Source organism: Ranitomeya variabilis, chromosome 8, assembly GCF_051348905.1.
Source record: "Ranitomeya variabilis isolate aRanVar5 chromosome 8, aRanVar5.hap1, whole genome shotgun sequence".
Lineage (NCBI taxonomy): Eukaryota > Metazoa > Chordata > Amphibia > Anura > Dendrobatidae > Ranitomeya > Ranitomeya variabilis.
The window spans coordinates 156459396-156478292 of NC_135239.1; the positions used below are offsets into that span (position 1 = coordinate 156459396).

The 18897-nt window shown below is 42.9% G+C and overlaps 1 protein-coding gene across 6 annotated transcripts in view; it reads left to right on the top strand.

The window, feature by feature from the left end:
* Nucleotides 1-12603, top strand: part of POLR3H (RNA polymerase III subunit H) — a 28432-nt gene extending 15829 nt beyond the window's left edge. For all 6 annotated transcript variants that reach the window (XM_077277960.1, XM_077277964.1, XM_077277962.1 and 3 more), the window contains exons 3-7: nucleotides 540-636; nucleotides 3084-3170; nucleotides 7019-7082; nucleotides 10101-10308; nucleotides 12390-12603. In XM_077277960.1, coding sequence (XP_077134075.1) covers nucleotides 540-636; nucleotides 3084-3170; nucleotides 7019-7082; nucleotides 10101-10308; nucleotides 12390-12443 — 510 coding nt within the window. In that variant the 3' untranslated portion in view covers nucleotides 12444-12603. The remainder of the gene's footprint in view (nucleotides 1-539; nucleotides 637-3083; nucleotides 3171-7018; nucleotides 7083-10100; nucleotides 10309-12389) is intronic.
* The last annotated feature ends 6294 nt before the right edge of the window (nucleotides 12604-18897 follow it).

An 18897-nucleotide genomic window follows, 5' to 3' on the forward strand; every position in this document is an offset into this window, starting at 1 on the left:
AATTTAGGCAACGAGCAGTAAACTAGAGGAGGTTTTATCAAATTTTTAATGTTGAACTGTACACCTCTTGTAAAAGTAACTGCAGTTTGGAGTAAAACAAAACCTTTTTTCTTAAATTTTTTTGCCTCTCTATTGCGCATATATTAGCATTCAAAGTATTTGGCCCATGTATGATGCTGACCAATCATAAGCGCTAACACTGAATAGGAAGAACACGCCCCCACTGTAGCTTAGAGCAGGTTTCTCAGTGTGTGAGATGTACTGCCACAGCCCTGGTCTCCTGGTCTAACCTCCTGTATGAGTTGTGTGGGGGGAGGGGCAGCACAGCTTCAACTTGCTTAACTGTTCACAAGAGCAGTGATTTTCACAAGGGGTGCCCAAATTTTTACATGTCACTGTAAGCATGGGTGCTCATCTACAGATAGACAGGAACATTTGGTGAAAGGTCTTCTTTAAAAATCTTTGTTCTTGAGAGGATTTTTAATAAGTGATAAATTGAAAAGTTGCCTGTTTTTACACGACCCACTCTTTTCAACCAGGTGGTGTATAATGTGGGCCTCTGCATTTGCCTGTATGATATCACGAAGTTGGAGGACTCCTACATTTTTCCTGGTGATGGAGCTTCTCACACCAAAGGTTAGTCCTACATGTTATATCTCTGTTCTTTTTCTCAGACAAACCGACCATGAAGAGACAGTCTGGGATGAGCTGCAGCCCTGGCTTCCCCTTCATGTTCAGCTTGTCTGAAGATGGAGATGGTGACGTCGGGCATCACGTGTCATTCCACCGCACCACAGCCCCGGGGAGAGCGAGTGCCGATGTCGCTGGAACTGCACGGGAGGAGAGTATAGGCTGTAATATTTTATCAGGACCGAACATCTAGTTTAAATGCCCTAGTAGTGGACAGTCCCTTTAACAAAACTCTAGAAACATTATCTCTGTAACCTACCCAGCACCGTTTCAGCAAAGAGAAACACCGTCCTGCAACGGCTTATTGTCACATCTGATTTTTATTTTTACGCGTTCATTTTCTCCTCCCCTTCAGAGAGCCACGTCAAAAAAATAAATAAATAAAAAAAAAAAAAATAAAATTTCACTATAACTTTTCAGATTTTATTTTTACACCGTTCATTGTGCAGGTTCCTTCTTTAGGCCCATACGAAAACCGAACTTATCAGGAATTTTTTTATTTATGTAGTGAAAAAAAAAACATTTAAATTTTGTTAAGAATAGTTTGTGCCGCCATTTTCTGAGAGCCATACATTTTTTTTTTCTTCTTCCATTGAAGCAGCGGTTTAGGGCTTGCTTTTCCATGTGTTCAGCTGACGTTTTTATTGTTACCCTTTTGGGGTACAATGTTTTGGCGGCTGATGAATGGCAGTTCTGGTGATTTTTGCTTTACGGTGTCATCAGCACTTGGTTTTCAAAGAGGCTACCAGAAGGTTTCTATTCACTGAGAATGTATCTTCAGGACAGGGCCCTTATAAAGTATATTTGTAGTCACTGGTGGCTTGTGTCTGTACAAGAGGAAAATCGCTTATTCTCCATTACACAAGTTGTATCCTGCGTTCTTCACTAGTTTTCCTCCGGGAACTTTTTATTTTTCAGTTGTCTCTGAGCTAGTAGGTAAAGTGTAGCTGTCATGATGTCTCCCAGACATGAATGATTCCTACACACGGGTCGCTGTATGTGCTCGTCTTTTACTCGGCTCCTCACTCTGCTCCTCACCTTCTTCTCTCCATAGACTGGGGTTCCATACCAGCTTTTGCATTTGAAAGTAGCTCCTGTCAATTGGGGACCACTGCTGTATAACCATACATGACTGTGCAATACTATGTATTCCGCTAATAAACTGCATATATAACTGATGGTTCCCACGTCCCGTGTGTGAATGAGGTGCTAGTGGACATGTCCGACCATTGCTCCATAAACAATCTGTGCACAGTACAGGGGATTAATGGCTGCACACAGGGCTGTGGAGTCGGTAAGCCAAACCTCCGACTCCTCAATTTCCATAACACCAGCTCCCGACTCCACCATAATGGGCTCCAACTGCCCTGCCATGGCTGTGGAGTCAGTAAGCCAAACCTCCAACTTCGACTCCTCAATTTCCATGACTCCGACTCCACCAAAATGGACTCCGACTTCACAGCCCTGGCTGCACATGCTCACTAGCACTTCATCCAGACAGGAGGCTTTATGTCCGTCGCTCCCTGGATCTGCGGGGGTCCTCAGTAGTTGGATCATACCTTTCTCATCTACCCAGTAAGTATGTGATGTATGTTAGTTACAGGAGACCACACCTAGTACCTCTACCATTTCTCTATATGAGGAATGCTTTCATTACATTGATTCTCTGTACGTAGCTGTCGCCTTATGGATTTGTTGCTTGTTTCTGTTACCTAAACTGTGAATATGTTTTTAAAAAGTATTTTATAATGGATAATTAGTAGTTATTTGTTCTGGTGGGAAACTTTGGGACATGTATTTCCTGTAGCAACCAATTAGATCCCGGCTCTCGCTTTTCAAAGGCCTTTATTTTAAAAGGAATGGGTCACCAGATTTTTGCTGTTCCATCTTAGAGCAGTGTAAAGTAGGGGCAGAGACACTGATTCAAGTGATGTCACTTACTGGGCTGCTTGCTATAGTTTTGATGTAATCACTGTTTTCTCTACTGCAGATCTAGCAGTCTTCTGAATGCTGAGCCCTGTATAACCCTGCCTGACCACTGATTGGCAGCTTTAAGTCTATGCACAGTGTACCCACAGAAAGCTGCCAATCAATGGGGGTGGAGTTAAACAGAGCTCATGAATATGGAGGACCACCTGGCAGCAGGTTTACTAGTCCTCTAGTGATAATCTCCTGCTGATAAAATCACTGTTTTATCTAAACTACACCAAGCAGCCTAGAAAGTAATACATTGCTGGAATCAAAGTTTCTGTCACTACGTTATGCTGCTGTCAGATTAGGTGGCAAAAACCTGCTGACAGATTCCTTTTAAATGATAGCTAAGACATGATTGGTCACCATGGGTAAGTCCTTTGATTTTCCTTTGTCCTGATTTTCTTGTTTTCACTTTTTAGTCCATTTCCGATATGTTGTCTTCCATCCTTTCCTGGATGAGATCCTAATGGGAAAAATCAAAGGCTGCAGTCCTGAGGGAGTTCACGGTGAGTGACGGACCATCATTATGGATCACAACCTGTATGAAGAGGCCTGTAATAATCCGGGGGCCATGATCATAATTATTCACCACTGTAAAATGTATCATCGGGCTGCTTGTGAAATAACTATTCTGAAAATGTTCCAAGCAACGCGGTTCATGCCCCTGTTTAATGACTCTGATACACTGAGATCCAGTATTTCATGTACAGTCATGTGAAGGGAGGGACACCCCATGGAAAGGTTCTGACAATGTGCGTACGTGACTGATCTGTATTCACACAATATATCAAGACGTTTATTAAACAGGGAGCGTCTCCTACTTTTCACATCGGCAAGTTGAAGTCTTTTTCCTTTGTAGATGATTGATGTCCAGCCCCTTGCCGCCTCTTGCAATGTTAACGCATTGGAGAGATCTTTGGCTCCATGAATGGTGATACATTTTTAGCAGCAAAGTACAAACCTTAAAAAAAAAAAAGTCTGAGGTTTTAATTAAGGCTGTGTTCACATCCAAAGGATAGGTTACTTGACATATGGCAGAAGAGAGTGGGAGAATACACCCCTGAAAAGCTTTTTTTCAGCTGTTTTTTTTTAAGCAGAAAAAAGTCCCAGTACAATATTCACCCGTCCCATTAAATAAAAAGTTTAATTAAGGGTTATGATTAATCATTAAGGGTCTGCAGCTGTGGTGGTAAGTAGACATTTTCAGGATTAACTGTGTGTTCGGTTCCTTTCATATTGTCTTCAGTCACCCATATGGTGGCCCTGTCGAGGCTTACGTACGAACCCCCCCACAAAACGGGTTTCAGACATATGTGCTAACTGGGCCATATACTATAATGGTGCAGACACAGTGACCGTGTGCGCTGTCGTGCATCGTTTGTGGCCGTGTACACCTACTGGAGGCAGTCTACTACGTCAGAGTGCCAGTATGGGTATATGTCCGAAAATTATGCACAGCAGAGCACTCGTTCACTCTGTCTGCACCATTGGCGCATACATCCGAACCCCATTTTGCTGGGGGAGGTGGATATAAGTCCCAACGCAGCCACTGAACAGGTGCCTGAAAACAAGGTGAAAGCACCCAAACGCACATTTAGTCAATGTTTACTTGCCACCATCAGAGTAGAATTGTTGAGATCAAAATGACATTTGATTCGTGAATGTGAAGAGCACATTTTCCAGAATGTGTGATCCCATATTTAATGAAGGCATATTTGTGGGGTCACAAGCTGTAGAACTGATGTGCGCTGTGCCGTGGGCTAGCTTGACACTTATACCGTGCCTACACTGAGCAATACAGTACAAACCACAAGTTTGGACCCACCTCATATAAAGATTTTTCTGTATTTTCATGACTGAAAATTGTACATTCACACTGAAGGCATCAAAACTATGAATTAACACACGTGGAATTATATACCTAACAAAAAAGTGTGAAACAACTGAAATAATGTCTTATATTCTAGGTTCTTCAAAGTAGCCACCTTTTACTTTGATGTCTGCTTTGCACACTCTTGGCATTCTCTTGATGAGCTTCAAGAGGTAGTCACCGGGAATGGTCTTCCAACAATCTTGAAGGAGTTCCCAGAGATGCTTAGCACTTGTTGGCCCTTTTGCCTTCACTCTGTGGTCCAGCTCACCCCAAACCATCTGGGGTTCAGGTATAGTGACTGTGAAGGCCAGGTCATCTGGCGTAGCACCCCATCACTCTCCTTCTTGGTCAAAAAGCCCTTACACAGCCTGGAGGTGTGTTTGGGGTCATTGTCCTGTTGAAAAATAAATGATGGTCCAACTAAACGCAAACCGGATGGAATAGCATGTCGCTGCAAGATGCTGTGGTAGCCATGCTGGTTCAGTATGCCTTCAATTTTGAATAAATCCCCAACAGTGTCACCAGCAAAGCACCCCCACACCATCACACCTCCTTCTCCATGCTTCACGGTGGGAACCAGGCATGTAGAGCCCATCTGTTCACCTTTTCTGCGTCGCACAAAGACACGGTGGTTGGAACCAAAGAGCTCAAATTTGTACTCATCAGACCAGCACAGATTTCCACTGGTCTAATGTCCATTCCATGTGTTCTTTAGCCCAAACATGTCTCTTCTGCTTGTTGCCTGTCCTTAGCAGTGGTTTCCTAGCAGCTATTTTACTATGAAGGCATGCTGCACAAAGTCTCCTCTTAACAGTTGTTGTAGAGATGTGTCTGCTGCTAGATCTCTGTGTGGCATTGACCTGGTCTCTAGTCTGAGCTGTTGTTAACCTGCGATTTCTGAGGCTGGTGACTCGGATAAACTTATCCTCAGAAGCAGAGGTGACTCTTGGTCTTCCTTTCCTGGGGCGGTCCTCATGTGAGCCAGTTTCTTTGTAGCGCTTGATAGTTTTTGCCACTGCACTTGGGGACACTTTCAAAGTTTGCCCAATTTTTCGGACTGACTGACCTTCATTTCGTAAAGTAATTATGGCCACTCATTTTTCTTTAGTTAGTTGCTTTTTTCTTGCCATAATACAAATTCTAACAGTCTATTCCATAGGACTATCAGCTGTGTATCCACCAGACTTCTGCACAACACAACTGATGGTCCCAATGGTGAAAACCATTCTCGGTGACTACCTCTTGAAGCTCATCGAGAGAATGCCAAGGGTGTGCAAGGCAGTCATCAAAGCAAAAAGTGGCTACTTTGAAGAACCTAGAATATAAGACGTATTTTCAGATGTTTCACACTTTTTTGTTAAGTATATAATTCCACATGTGTTAATTCATAATTTTGATGCCTTCAGCGTGAATGTACAATTTTCATTGTCATGAAAATACAGAAAAATCTTTAAATGAGAAGGTGTGTCCAAACTTTTGGTCTGAAATGTACATCTGGGGTTTTGTGCATGTTGGAGGGAGGCCGTGTAGTTTCTTAGTTCCTCCAACTGCTCTACACAAGTGAATGGCTCTGGCTGGATTCCCGTATATATGAATCTGATCTACAAGAATGTTACCGAAAGCGTTTTGGAGAAATCTACTGATGGTGTATAAATAATGGAGTGTAACGTCACTAGAAATCCATGGTTTGGATTCTCACCTTGTCTTTTCCCCGTGACTCTTTCCTGCTATCAACTAATTTCACCAAGCTATTTCAAATATGGAAATCCAGTACTAAAGAAAATGGTGCCCGAATGCCTGGCTGCTTACTGATGGACCCTCAAACTAATCAGGGGCTAAACACTCTAGAGACTTGGCCAACTAACATTTCAGGTGGCGTGCGCAAGTTTTAAAGGGAGTCTGTCATCAGGTTTTTGCCACCTAATCTGAGATCAGCATGATGTAGGGGCAGGAACCCTGATTCCAGTGATGTGTCACTTACTGTGCTGCTTGCCATAGTTTTCATATAATCTTTGTTTTAACAGCAGGAGTTTATCACTAGGGGACTAGTCCTGCTGCCCTGTCATCCTCCATGTGCATGAGCTCTGTATCTCCGCTCCCTATCACTGATTGGCAGCTTCCTGCCCATGCACAGTGTACACATTACACATGAAGCTGCCAATCAGTGGTGTGGGCGGAGCAATACAGAGCTCAGCATTCAGAGCACTGCTAGATCTGCAGCAGATTAAACTGATTGTATCAAAATGACATCAAGCAGCCCAGTAAGTGATACATCTCTGGAATCGGGGTCTCTAAAATGGCTAAAATAGCATTTTAATGTAGTAGCAGTAAATCTGTGACAACTGGATGCTTTCTATAAACATTTGGTCCTCTGAAGAAATGCTTTTTTATCTTGGGAGGAAGCATTGACCTGTTGTTCCACTTGGCATCTGCCTTATTTTGTGTCTTTCTGGGCAGTAATTCATTCTTATTTCTCCTCAGTTTCGCTTGGCTTTTTTGATGATATCATTATACCTCCTGAGTCCTTACAGCAGCCTGCAAAATTGTATCCTTTTTTTAAACTGTCAGTTTGATGGATATGAGTGTAATTATATTGTTGGCGTTATTAGTAAATGTCAACAATAGTTTGTTTGTTTTTGTGTTTTCATGTAAATTTTGCTATGTATTCTGCAGCAAAATCCGGGTGAAATTGCAATAGCAAATACAAATGATTGTTCTACACAGCCTGCGTTTTTAAATCTGTGTTGCAGAAAAAAATGGATGGTTCCTTACTGAGAAATCCACACAGAAAGACAATGGCTGTAAAAACTGCTCCCTTCTTCTGACACCACTACCAGTTTCTCTGAAAGGGATCATTAGTGGGGCAGTGAGAAAAGCAAAGTGACAGACAGTAACTGCTGATTTCACCTCTCTGAAATGAATCCTCATTGGGGGTGCTGCTGTTTCACTACTTCTATCACCATCCACTGATATTCGTTTCAGAGCGGTAATAGATGCTCTGGGGCGACACTGCTGTCACTCACACTGCTTCTATCGCCGCCCCCTGTTGACAATTCAGCGATGCCAAAAGCTGTGGTAAGTGACGGCAGCACCTTCCACTGGTGACGTCTTGTCTCAGTTGGGGTGGTAAAAGCTGTGGAGACGTGACTGTATAGCTATCCTCCTATGACATCCCTTTTGAGACTACCCTCAAACTAAACATCACAGGAAGTAACGGGGGGAAAAAAGGACATACAGGGTTTAGCAGGGTAAGAAGAATAGTACAGGATGTTAGAATAAAGCCGATTTCAAAAGTGGTTAGGGCTTCAAGCACCACTTCAGAATTGTTGATTTTTATTTTTTTTTTAATACAGTGCTGGAGTGGTGTTCCTAATCTAAGTTCCCTGCCCTACTCTCATACTTGCCCACGGCCGTCTTCACCTCCTGTTGCCCCTTCTCCTGTTGGTCTCCGGCAGTTTGTGATCTGCCGTATTGCTCTAGTGTTTCATGGAGCGAGCCGGAGGTCCCAACTCAATACAGGTCTATGATAGCCTCGTCCTGGCCTTGTTCTAGCTCTCGTAGACTTGCATTGAGAGCTTGTGATATAACTTATGACTTCCGACCGGTCAGAAGTTACAATCACTAGTTGGCGCGGCAGGACAGAAGCGGCGCTGCAAAAAGGTGAAGATGGTGGCAGAGGAGTATAATACTCAGGTCAGGGACCATACATTAAAAGCACCATTTCAGCGCTGGAAAAAAATGCAGGAGTGGTGCTTTAAAGATAAATATTCATAAAGCGCATTACAGGTATCAGACAACCCCTTTAACTAGCAATCATTTGTGCTATAGCACATGGCCTTTGGGCTCTTCTCCACACCAGTGCTACAAGCTGTGCGGCCATATGTTTATGTATGAACATGGATTTAAAACTTGCTCACTCCCAGCAGCCACCATTTAGGGTACATGCCCACGATCCGGAGTTGCTGCGGGTTTGATGCTGTGTATTTTTGCAGCGTCAAACCCGCAGCGGCCAGATGTGACAGCATAGTGGATGGGATTTATAGAAACTCCATGTCCAATATGCGTCCATAGTCATCTGCAGCTCACCCACGGAGACTGACATGCAGCGCGTCATTCCAGACCGCAGCATGTCTATTTCTCTTAGGGAAATGGTTGTCTCCGTATGAGAAACTTCACCAATAGAATGTGTTGGATGCGGTAAATCTGTGTTCAATAGACAGCTGCGGTTTGAATGCAGAGAGCATGAGCTGCTACTTCCGGATTGTGTGCACCCAGCCTAAAAGTAGCGTGGGGATCTTGCTGCATGATGTCTTATCACTGACAAAAATGTTTGTCTTCCCCTTGTCCCCATTTTCCTCCCATTCCCTTTTCTTGCTAAGTGTTGCGGTGACTGCTTAGACAATATATAGCTTCCTTTACCATTCTAAACATAAAGGGAAGCTGTCAGGTCCCCCATGTCCTCCAACCCAGCAGCATCACCTATGTATGATTAATAGTGATGAGCGAGTGTACTCGTTGCTTTGGTCTTCCAGAGCACGCTCGGGTGATCTCCCGAGTATTTGTTAGTGTTCGGAGATTTAGTTTTCGTCACCTCAGCTGAATGATTTATGGCTACTATCCAGCCTGAGTACATGTGGGGGTTGCCTGGTTGCTAGGGAATCTCCACATGAGTTCCGCCTGTCTAGCAACCGTAAATCATTCAGCCGAGGTGATGAAAATTAAATCCCCGAGCACTAACAAATACTCGGAGATCACCCGAGCGTGCTCTGGAAAACCAAAGCAACTCGCTCATCACTAATGATTAAACTCCATCCCTAACAGCACTGTATAACGTAAATCAGTCAAATAAATGCTATAAAAAACCATTCATAATGAGCCGTTACCTATGGTAATGAGGGCTCTGACTAGTCAATGGGACGTTAGTTGCCCCAGACTAGCCAGCCTTCATTCCATGTTATCACAAAGCTGTGGGCCTGGTAACATACCGTAACTTGCACAAACTGCGCCATCAACAGCTCATACAAATCTAGCGCATGTGCACTGCTCATGCCGGCAGCGTCACTGTGTCTGTGGAGCTGCGTGTACACTTCCCGGCTTCAGAGGCATACCGCACATGACCGGAAGCCATCTTCAGAACTTAAAGTCATCCACACTGCGTCTCTAAAGCCGGGAAGCGTACAGGCGGCTTCAGAGACGCACGGATGCTGCCGAAATGAGCGGCGCACATGCGCTAGGTTTGCATGAGCTGGCAATGACCATTCTGTAATGACAGCTGCAGATTAATTTATTGGTTAGTAGTATGTTGTAACTGTTGATAAAATGTAATCCAAATTAATTTATAGCAAAAAAAGAATGGAAAAACATTGTTCTGGTACAGGAGTACCTCTCCATTGAAGTGAATAGGATTCAGCTACAAAAGCATCAGCAACCTGTGTATGAGTTTGCCACAGTTTATGGAATAAATCGTCCATATTGTTTCCAATCTTGGGCAACCGGATTATGGAAAGACCCTTTAAAATGTTTAAAGATAAGCCGGTGTTTTTCCATTACATGTTTACTCCAGTGATGAGGCAGAACAAGTCTGGGTATGGGAATATGAAACTGAAGAAGGAGCTCATGACCTGTACATGGATATTGGTGAAGATATCAGGTTCCGTGTGGTAGATGAAACCTTTATAGACACCTCTCCAACTGGACCAAGTACTACTGAGTCCTCCTCTGCCACAGCTACAGAGGAGCCACAACGCAAAGAAGCACCATACACATTAGTGGTAAGATGTGACAGCATGGATATAATGAAAGGGTTGGTTCAGTGCCTAAAATGTCCTTTCTGAATATCTATTTTTACTCCCTTAACACTTTTTAATTTTTTTTTATTATACAATACCCTACATTTCGAACACCTACATGTGTTTGTTTGTTTTGTTTTTTTAATTCTTGTGACGTTTTGTTTGAGAGGTATCTCAAACAGGTTGTCACAGTAGGATGGGGCTGCACTCACTTCTCTGCAGCGTCTATCACCCATTTGGAACAGGATGTCACGAGGGTCAGCGCTGCTGTTAGGCCGGTTTCACATTAGCGTTTTGAGGAGCTGCGGAGGGCTGCGGACTTCTTCCATGAAGCCCCGCCCTCGGCCACACCTCCGCCACTAGCTCCGCCTACTTCTGCATGCGGCCTGCGTACCTACCTTTAACATTAGGTACGCAGGTCGTGCGGCTGTATGCGGATGCTTCTGCATGCGTCATTTTGACGTGGAGTAGGCGGAGGTAGCTCCTCAAAACGCTAGTGTGAAACTAGCCTTACTTACTACAGTTTCTTACATTGCCACCCTCTGAAGAAGTCCTAAAAACATAATGATAGAAGCAGAGTGCAGGTGCTGCACTCGCCTCTCTCGTGGATTCTGTCTCCACCGCTGCTGCTTCTAACTGTGAAACAAGACATTGTCAAGGGGCGGAGATAGAAGCAATGAGTGACACCAGTGCCCCCACAGCTTTTAATAGTGCCCTCAAATGAATCATCATGGGGTGGGGATAAAGCTGTGAGTGACACCAACGCTGCCCCACTGCTTCATTATCTTCAAACTAATCATTGGAGCAGTGATAGAAGCAGTGACTGACACCAGCATCGATCCCCTGATGGTGATTCGTTTGAGGGGGATGAGGGGCAGCACTGGTGTTAATCACTGCTTCTCTCGCCGACCCCTGATGATGTCTTGTTTCACAGAAGCGGTGACAAGGACACAAGAAGGCTGCTGGCGCTGCGCTCTCTTTTCCCACAGCTTCTATTACCATGGATCCAGGACATCTTCAGAGGGCAGCGATGTAAGAAACGAATAAATGACTGCAGTGCCACCCCATTGATGACATCCTATTCCAGGAGGGGCGTTAGACGCTGTAAGGAGTGAGTGCAGCCTCCTGGGACGTCATGTTTGAGACTCCTCCTAAACAAAACGCCACAGGATGTTAAGTAGAAAAAAAAAAAAAAAACACCTTTAGGGATTAGCTAGGTGACAGAAGTGTATTGTATAATAAAGCTGATTTACAAAAGTGATTAGAGTGTAAAAATAGATATGTAGAAAGGACATTTTAAGTACCGTGATGCCATCAGTTTCCAAATAACAAATATGGCGTTTGCAGTGGCCTTCAGCAGTCCCTTAGCTGCTATGCCAACCTTTCTGCCACCTACCATTGCGGTTGCATTACGGAGAGACATGCCAATTGGAGCCAGTGCACACACAAACATTATCGCACAATTTAAATGCTGTAGTCATTGATTGAAATGGTTAGTCAGCAGCGATTGGATATCGCTTTGTTTGCTGTTACAGCAAGATGTCGGCTGTCTGCCATTAGTTATGTCATGAGTAAAGTGCGGGCTCATTTCCTGAGCCTGCTCCCATACACTGACAACCGGAATTTGATGTTCCATTACCCCACATGTCAGTAAAGGGTTGAATCAATAAAGGGCAGTAAAACAAAAATGTCTCTGAGTGCACAAAATCATACAGTGGGTACGGAAAGTATTCATACACCTTTAAATTTTTCACTCTTTGTTTCATTGCAGCCATTTGGTAAATTCAAAAAAGTTCATTTTTTTTCTCATTGATGCACACTCTGCACCCCATCTTCACTGACGAAAGCAGAAATGTAGAAATGTTTGCAAATTTATTAAAAAAAGAAAAACTGAAATATCACAAAATTTGCATGAAGGGGTCTTTGCGTATGTGCTTAGTGATCTTTTGACCGTGTCTTATTCTGCTTACACAACATTTTGGTATGGAGGTGTCGCATTATTCATTTGACTTTTTTATAGTGATGCAATTCTAAATCTTGACACTTCTTTCACACTTTCTTAGGGTTCCATAAGTGAGCCTGGACTAGGTCTTCTGTCCTGGTGGACTAACAACTGAAGATTAAGGAACCTGTTTGCAGCCTTCACATTTTCTCCGACTTGATGGGGGGGACAAAGTGCTTTTTGCTTATCTATTTTGTATAAGTATTTATTAATTTAACAATTCTGATGACTTTTGTGGAAAAGCTTATGTATTGTAATAAACTTCTGCAATAATTTTTCATGTTTATGTATTTTTTTTTGTTGGGCTAACAACCAGGATTGGCCAGTGTAAAGAACCATAAGGAAAACCATTGTCTTCCTCCTGTCCCCCTGCAAGGAAAGTTTGACTTGGAGTCAAAGAATATAGTGGGGAATAGAAAAGGGCTAGGACTAGACCAGTGCGGTGCTGTCAGTAAGCCAAACTTCTGTTCTTCTACACTCCAACACTATCACTAACATCTTATTGAATGGTTCATGCGTGATAATTACTGATAACGAATGTCCTGGTAATTACAAATGTTCTGGAAATAATGGCATGGCTTTGGAGCAGCAGCATGAGTACGCAGTACAAAGAACCTCACATATGTTTATTTAGCCAACCACGATCTCTCCTGACTCCCCCGTACTCGGAAATGTTTGACTTGGTGAAGTGTTCCTGTGCTCTTTGAGATCCACAGCCAGAGTCATCGGCTGTTCGAAATCTTAATTTGCCAGATCGTCTCCCCCAGCCCCCCTACATCATCTGCCGCGGAAGAGGAGCTGTACCTTTATCAAACTACATTAATCAATAGTAAAGGTGATTGTAATGCATCTTATCAGAGAAATCTTCTTTCTTCCCCACTTATCAGAAACTTCTTCCACTCTCACCTTCCTCCTGAAGTGGTCACAGACAGTCCATTATCCTCTGTGGAGAGGAGAAGTGATCAGTGGGGAAGAGAACAGCGAAAGGGAGACAGAACGATATTGTGCATGATTCTCTAATAAGTGCTTTACCTCGCATCAAAGCTTCATTCAGATCAAGACAGCTCAGCTCTGCTGTATAATGGCCTCCATGTTACTGCAGCTCATCTCTGAGCTAAAAAGTGAATGAAAAGCAAAAATACCTCATGTCTGTGCTGAGCTGTATGTAGGAGAGACCACTACACTTTCTCTCCTTCCTGCTCTTAGTGGATTGCAAGTTGAGGGGAAAACTGGTGAAAATAAAGACTATACAACAAAATGGCCAGAAATTGTTACCACTCATGTACACACAGGACCATTTATTCCGAAAATGTCTTTGAAAGAACAGTTACCCTTTTAAGACTTACTTGATATAATTTATAAAACAGTAATTTTTCAGTCAGGGAGAACAGATTGAAAGATTTCATCCATATCTTTCCTGATGAAGAGAGTGATATGGCCATATAAGAAGTTTGGAGGGGGTGGATATTACTGAATGATTTCCTTTTAACAGTTTTATTTTCTTTTTGCACAAATAATCAAATTGAATGTTTAAATTTCATCTTTGCTTTAATTCTAGTAAAGCACCAGAGTTCTTCAATACCATTTTGAATACCTTGAGGAATGATGGGGTTTTTTAACCTCTTAGTGACCAAGCCAATTTTGACTTTTTTTAAAATCTGACCATTGTCACTTTAGGTGGTAATCTCTCTGGAATGTTTCAACAAATCCCAGTGATTCTGAGACTTATTTTTTTTTCACGACAGTGGTGAATTTAGTTCAATTTCTTTTGTGTATATTTGTGAAAATAGTGTGAATTTTTCAAAATTTTCCCCAAAATTCCAACTTTAAAACTTGCAATTTTTATGTGCTTAAACCAGGACATGCTGTACAAAATAATTAATAGACTACACAATATCACGTATATACAGTACATACGTATATACAGGTTCGTGCTGGAAAGGAGCCAATTGCTAAAAAGGTGTCCACAAACTGATATGTGTGAGCACCAGTCTAAATTAAAACATAGTACAGACGCCTAAAAAACTTAGTCTTATATAAGTGATCGACCACAAGTAAAATCAAATAAAATAGCAGAGCTAACCAGTGGTGACCAGCCAGCGGGCAATGTTAGTGTGTATCGGTAAAAGAGATTTTCTCTTACCCGCCGTGCTGAAGTTCTCCGGAATATAGGTAGCGTTGTCCTGCCATGCAGCAACGGGTCTAATCCAGAATTAGATGAAGTCTTTATCAAAGCTAGTGGCTGCCCCAGCCGGTGGCAGCCACTACTCATCAGATTGCAGGTGGAAGCGGGGTACAGCTACGCCAACGCCGCGTGTAGTAAGAGCGGTAGGTCTGGCTGGTCTGCAAGACCTGTGTGATGTAGTGACCCACGTGACCACTACTGCAACCCGAGTGAAGTGTACGGAGTGCGGTAAGGACCTCTATCCTACGCGTTTCGCAGACACCGGTCTCCTTCCTCAGGAAATTTATCAATTCAGTTGTTATTTTATACTTTTTTTTTGCATGGTTCACCTTGGGGTAAAAGTGATAAGACAGAATTAGTCTTCAGGTCAGTAGTAAGGCCCGATATAATTCTGGTATGGTTCTAATGCTACTTTTAGGGTATGTTTCCACGGTCAGGATTACATCCAGATTAGCTGCAGATTGAACGCTTTGTAGAGCCACAGCGTTCAATCCGCAGCGTCCAGATGTTACAGCATAGTGGAGGGGATTTTATGAAATCCCGTCTCCACTATGTGTGCGAAGATGCATCCGGCGTCCCTGTGTTTCCGGACATGCGACGCGTCTTTTTAGAATGCAGCATCTCTGTTTACCTTGCGGCGACGCTCCATCTCCACAAGATAAATAACACTGTCCTATGTATAGGGTACGGGATTCCGGATGTGTTCAATGAACACATCCGGAATCACCGCGCGTACAGAAGGGGGCGGCACTTTGGGCGGAGTGGGATTTCCGCTCCGTCCAAAGCGCCGACTGTACTGCCCGTGGACACATACCTTAACATACTAAAAACTATATTTTACAAAAATTGATTTGTTTTTGAATTCTCATATACTATGAGCTGTAACTATTTTTTTTACAGAATGAGCCACATTAGGGCTTGTTGTTTTGCGTTACTGTTTGGTGTTTTCATTTATACCATTTTTTTTACATATCGTTTATTCAGGTTTTTGTGTCACTAAGATGACAAAAGCTACATTTTTGGTGTTTTATTTTATTTTTTCATGGTGTTCGCCAAACAGAATAAATAACATGAATGTTTTAAAGATCAGGTCGTTGCATACGCAACGTTACTAATAATGCATACGTTTGTTTATTTTTGTTTAATGCAAATGTTTGTGAGGATTGTTTTTTCTTTTTTTCTTTTTTTTTTTTTTACACATTTTCCTTTTTTTTTTTTTTACTTTTTCACTTAGGGCTCATACTCACTTGCGCGAGACTCGTATGAGTCTCGCACGGCAATACCCGGCGCTGCACCTAGCACAGAGGAGCGGAGCGTGCGGCTTCATGTATTCCTATGCGGCCGCACGCTCTGATCTGAGTGCTGGCAGCAGCGCCGGGTATTGCCGTGCGAGACTCATCCGAGTCTTGCGCAAGTGAGTATGAGCCCTTAGTCCCACTATGGGACATGAATATTTTTTTACTGTGATCACTGATATCATGCATTGCAGTACTCGTGTGTTTGAAGGCTTACTCACATACATTTTGGCAAACTGCAGTTTAGCTTTTTTATATCTTAGGGTTTTGTGTGAAATTATTTCCAATTTGACTTTTTTTTTCTCAGTTTTTTGTGTATTTCTACCCAGCAAATAAACATGTGTATAACAAAACATGTGTAACTGCAGTAATTTTATGGGAGAAATACGTCATTTTCTGGAACAATTTCAAGAGTGCCAACGCTTTCAGCCATGACTGTATATCCCCGATCCTCATACATATGTCCCTTATTCTGGGCCCCATCCTGGTATATACAGTGGCATGTCAAAGGTTGTGCACCGCTGGTCAAAATTACTGTTATTGTGAACATTGAAGCAAGTTGAAGATGAAATGATCTCTAAAGGGCCTATAGTTAAAGATGACACATTTCCTATATATACAAGACTCTTGTTACCGTTAGAAAATAATTTTAAAAAATCTTACCATCGGGATCGTCATCCACTCTGGTAGTGTCTGGAGAAATCACATATCACTCGCCTTCCTGGATTATCCTGGTGTATATGTCCTTTATCCTGGTGCCCATCCCGGTGTATATACACTGCTCAAAAAAATAAAGGGTGCACTAAAATCCTACATGCTAGATATCACTGAATTAAATATTCCAGTTGCAAATCTTTATTCATTACATAGTGGAATGCGTTAAGAATAAAACATAAAAATTTAAATCGAAATTAATATCCCATGGAGGTCTGAATTTAGAATGATGCTCAAAATCAAAGTGGAAAATCAAATTACATGGAATCGGTTTCTAACCGTTTGTGCAGGCACATGCACATTTGTGGCCTGCTTGAGGTCATTTTGCAGGGCTCTGGCAGTGCTCCTCCTGTTCCTCCTTGCACAAAGGCTGAGGTGTAGCGGTCCTGCTGCTGGGTTGTTGCCCTCCTACGGCCCCCTCCATGTCTCCTGGTGTACTGGCCTGTCTCCTGGTAGCGCCTCCATCCTCTGGACACTACGCTGACAGACACAGCAAACCTTGCCACAGCTCGCATTGATGTGCCATCCTGGATGAGCTGCATTACCTGAACCACTTGTGTGGGATGTAGAGTGCGTGTCATGCTACCACGAGTGTGAAAGCACAACCAACATTCAAAAGTGACCATAACATCAGCCAGAAAGCATTGGTACTGAGATGTGGTCTGTGGTCCCCACCAGCAGAACCACTCCTTTATTGAGTGTGTCTTGATTCTGCTTAGAAAATCATCCAGGTCTTTTGTAAATGCTGTTATAGTGTCTGCCATTACTACCTCTTGTGGTCGGCATTCCACAGTCTGACTGTTCTAACTAAAAAGAACCCTTTCCTGTTTAGCTTCCGAAATCACCTTTCTTCTATCCATAATGAGTGCCCCTGGTCCTTAGTAAGATCTTTGGAAGTAATTTGTCATACGCCAGTACTTTGTACTGGCCACACATATATTTATACCGTACATATAAATGAGATCTCTGAGGCATATTTTTTTCTAAGCTAAATAAGCCCTACTTTCCAACCTCTCATCATATGAGAGGCTTTTTATCCTTTGTAATAATCTAGTTGCCCTAATAATCTAGAATCTTCTTTTTTAAATGTGGAGCCCACAATTGGATCCCATATTCTAGCTGTGGCCTCACCAGTGATTTATAGAGGGGGTGATAATTAATGATCCAGATCTTTTTCTTGAGATACTTGATCGAGCATCGGGGTGCTCAGGTACAGTACAGACCAAAAGTTTGGACACACCTCATTTAAAGATTTTTCTGTATGTTCATGACTATGAAAATTGTACATTCACACTGAAGGCATCAAAACTATGAATTAACACATGTGGAATTATGCTTAACAAAAATGTGTGAAACAACTGAAATAGTGTCTTATATTCTAGGTTCTTCTAAGTAGCCACCTTTTGCTTTGATGACTGCTTTGCACACTCTTGGCATTCTCTTGATGAGCTTCAAGAGGTAGTCACCGGGAATGGTCTTCCAACAATCTTGAAGGAGCTCCCAGAGATGCTTAGCACTTGTTGGCCCTTTTGCCTTCACTCTGCGGTCCAGCTCACCCTAAAATATCTCAATTGGGTTCAAGTCTGGTAACTGTGGAGGCCAGGTCATCTGGCGTAGCACCCCATCACTCTCCTTCTTGGTCAAATAGCCATTACACAGCCTGGAGGTGTGTTTGGGGTCATTGTCCTGTTGAAAAATAAATGATGATCCAACTAAACGCAAACCGGATGGAATAGCATGCCGCTGCAAGATGCTGTGGTAGCCATGGTGATTCAGTTTGCCTTCAATTTTGAATAAATCCCCAACAGTGTCACCAGCAAAGCACCCCCACACCATCACACCTCCTCCTCCATGCTTCACGGTGGGAACCAGGCATGTAGAGTCCATCCGTTCACCTTTTCTGCATCGCCCAAAGACACGGTGGTTGGAACCAAAGATCTCAAATTTGGACTCATCAGACCATAGCACAGATTTCCACTGGTCTAATGTCCATTCCTTGTGTTCTTTAGCTCAAACAAGTCTCTTCTGCTTGTTGCCTGTCCTTAGCAGTGGTTTCCTAGCAGCTATTTTACCATGAAGGCCTGCTGCACAAAGTCTCCTCTTAACAGCTGTAGAGATGTGTCTGCTGCTAGAACTCTGTGTGGCATTGACCTGGTCTCTAATCTGAGCTGCTGTTAACCTGCGATTTCTGAGGCTGGTGACTCGGATAAACTTATCCTCAGAAGCAGAGGTGACTCTTGGTCTTTCTTTCCTGGGGCGGTCCTCATGTGAGCCAGTTTCTTTGTAGCGCTTGATGGTTTTTGCAACTGCACTTGGGGACACTTTCAAAGTTTTCCCAATTTTTTGGACTGACTGACCTTCATTTCTTAAAGTAA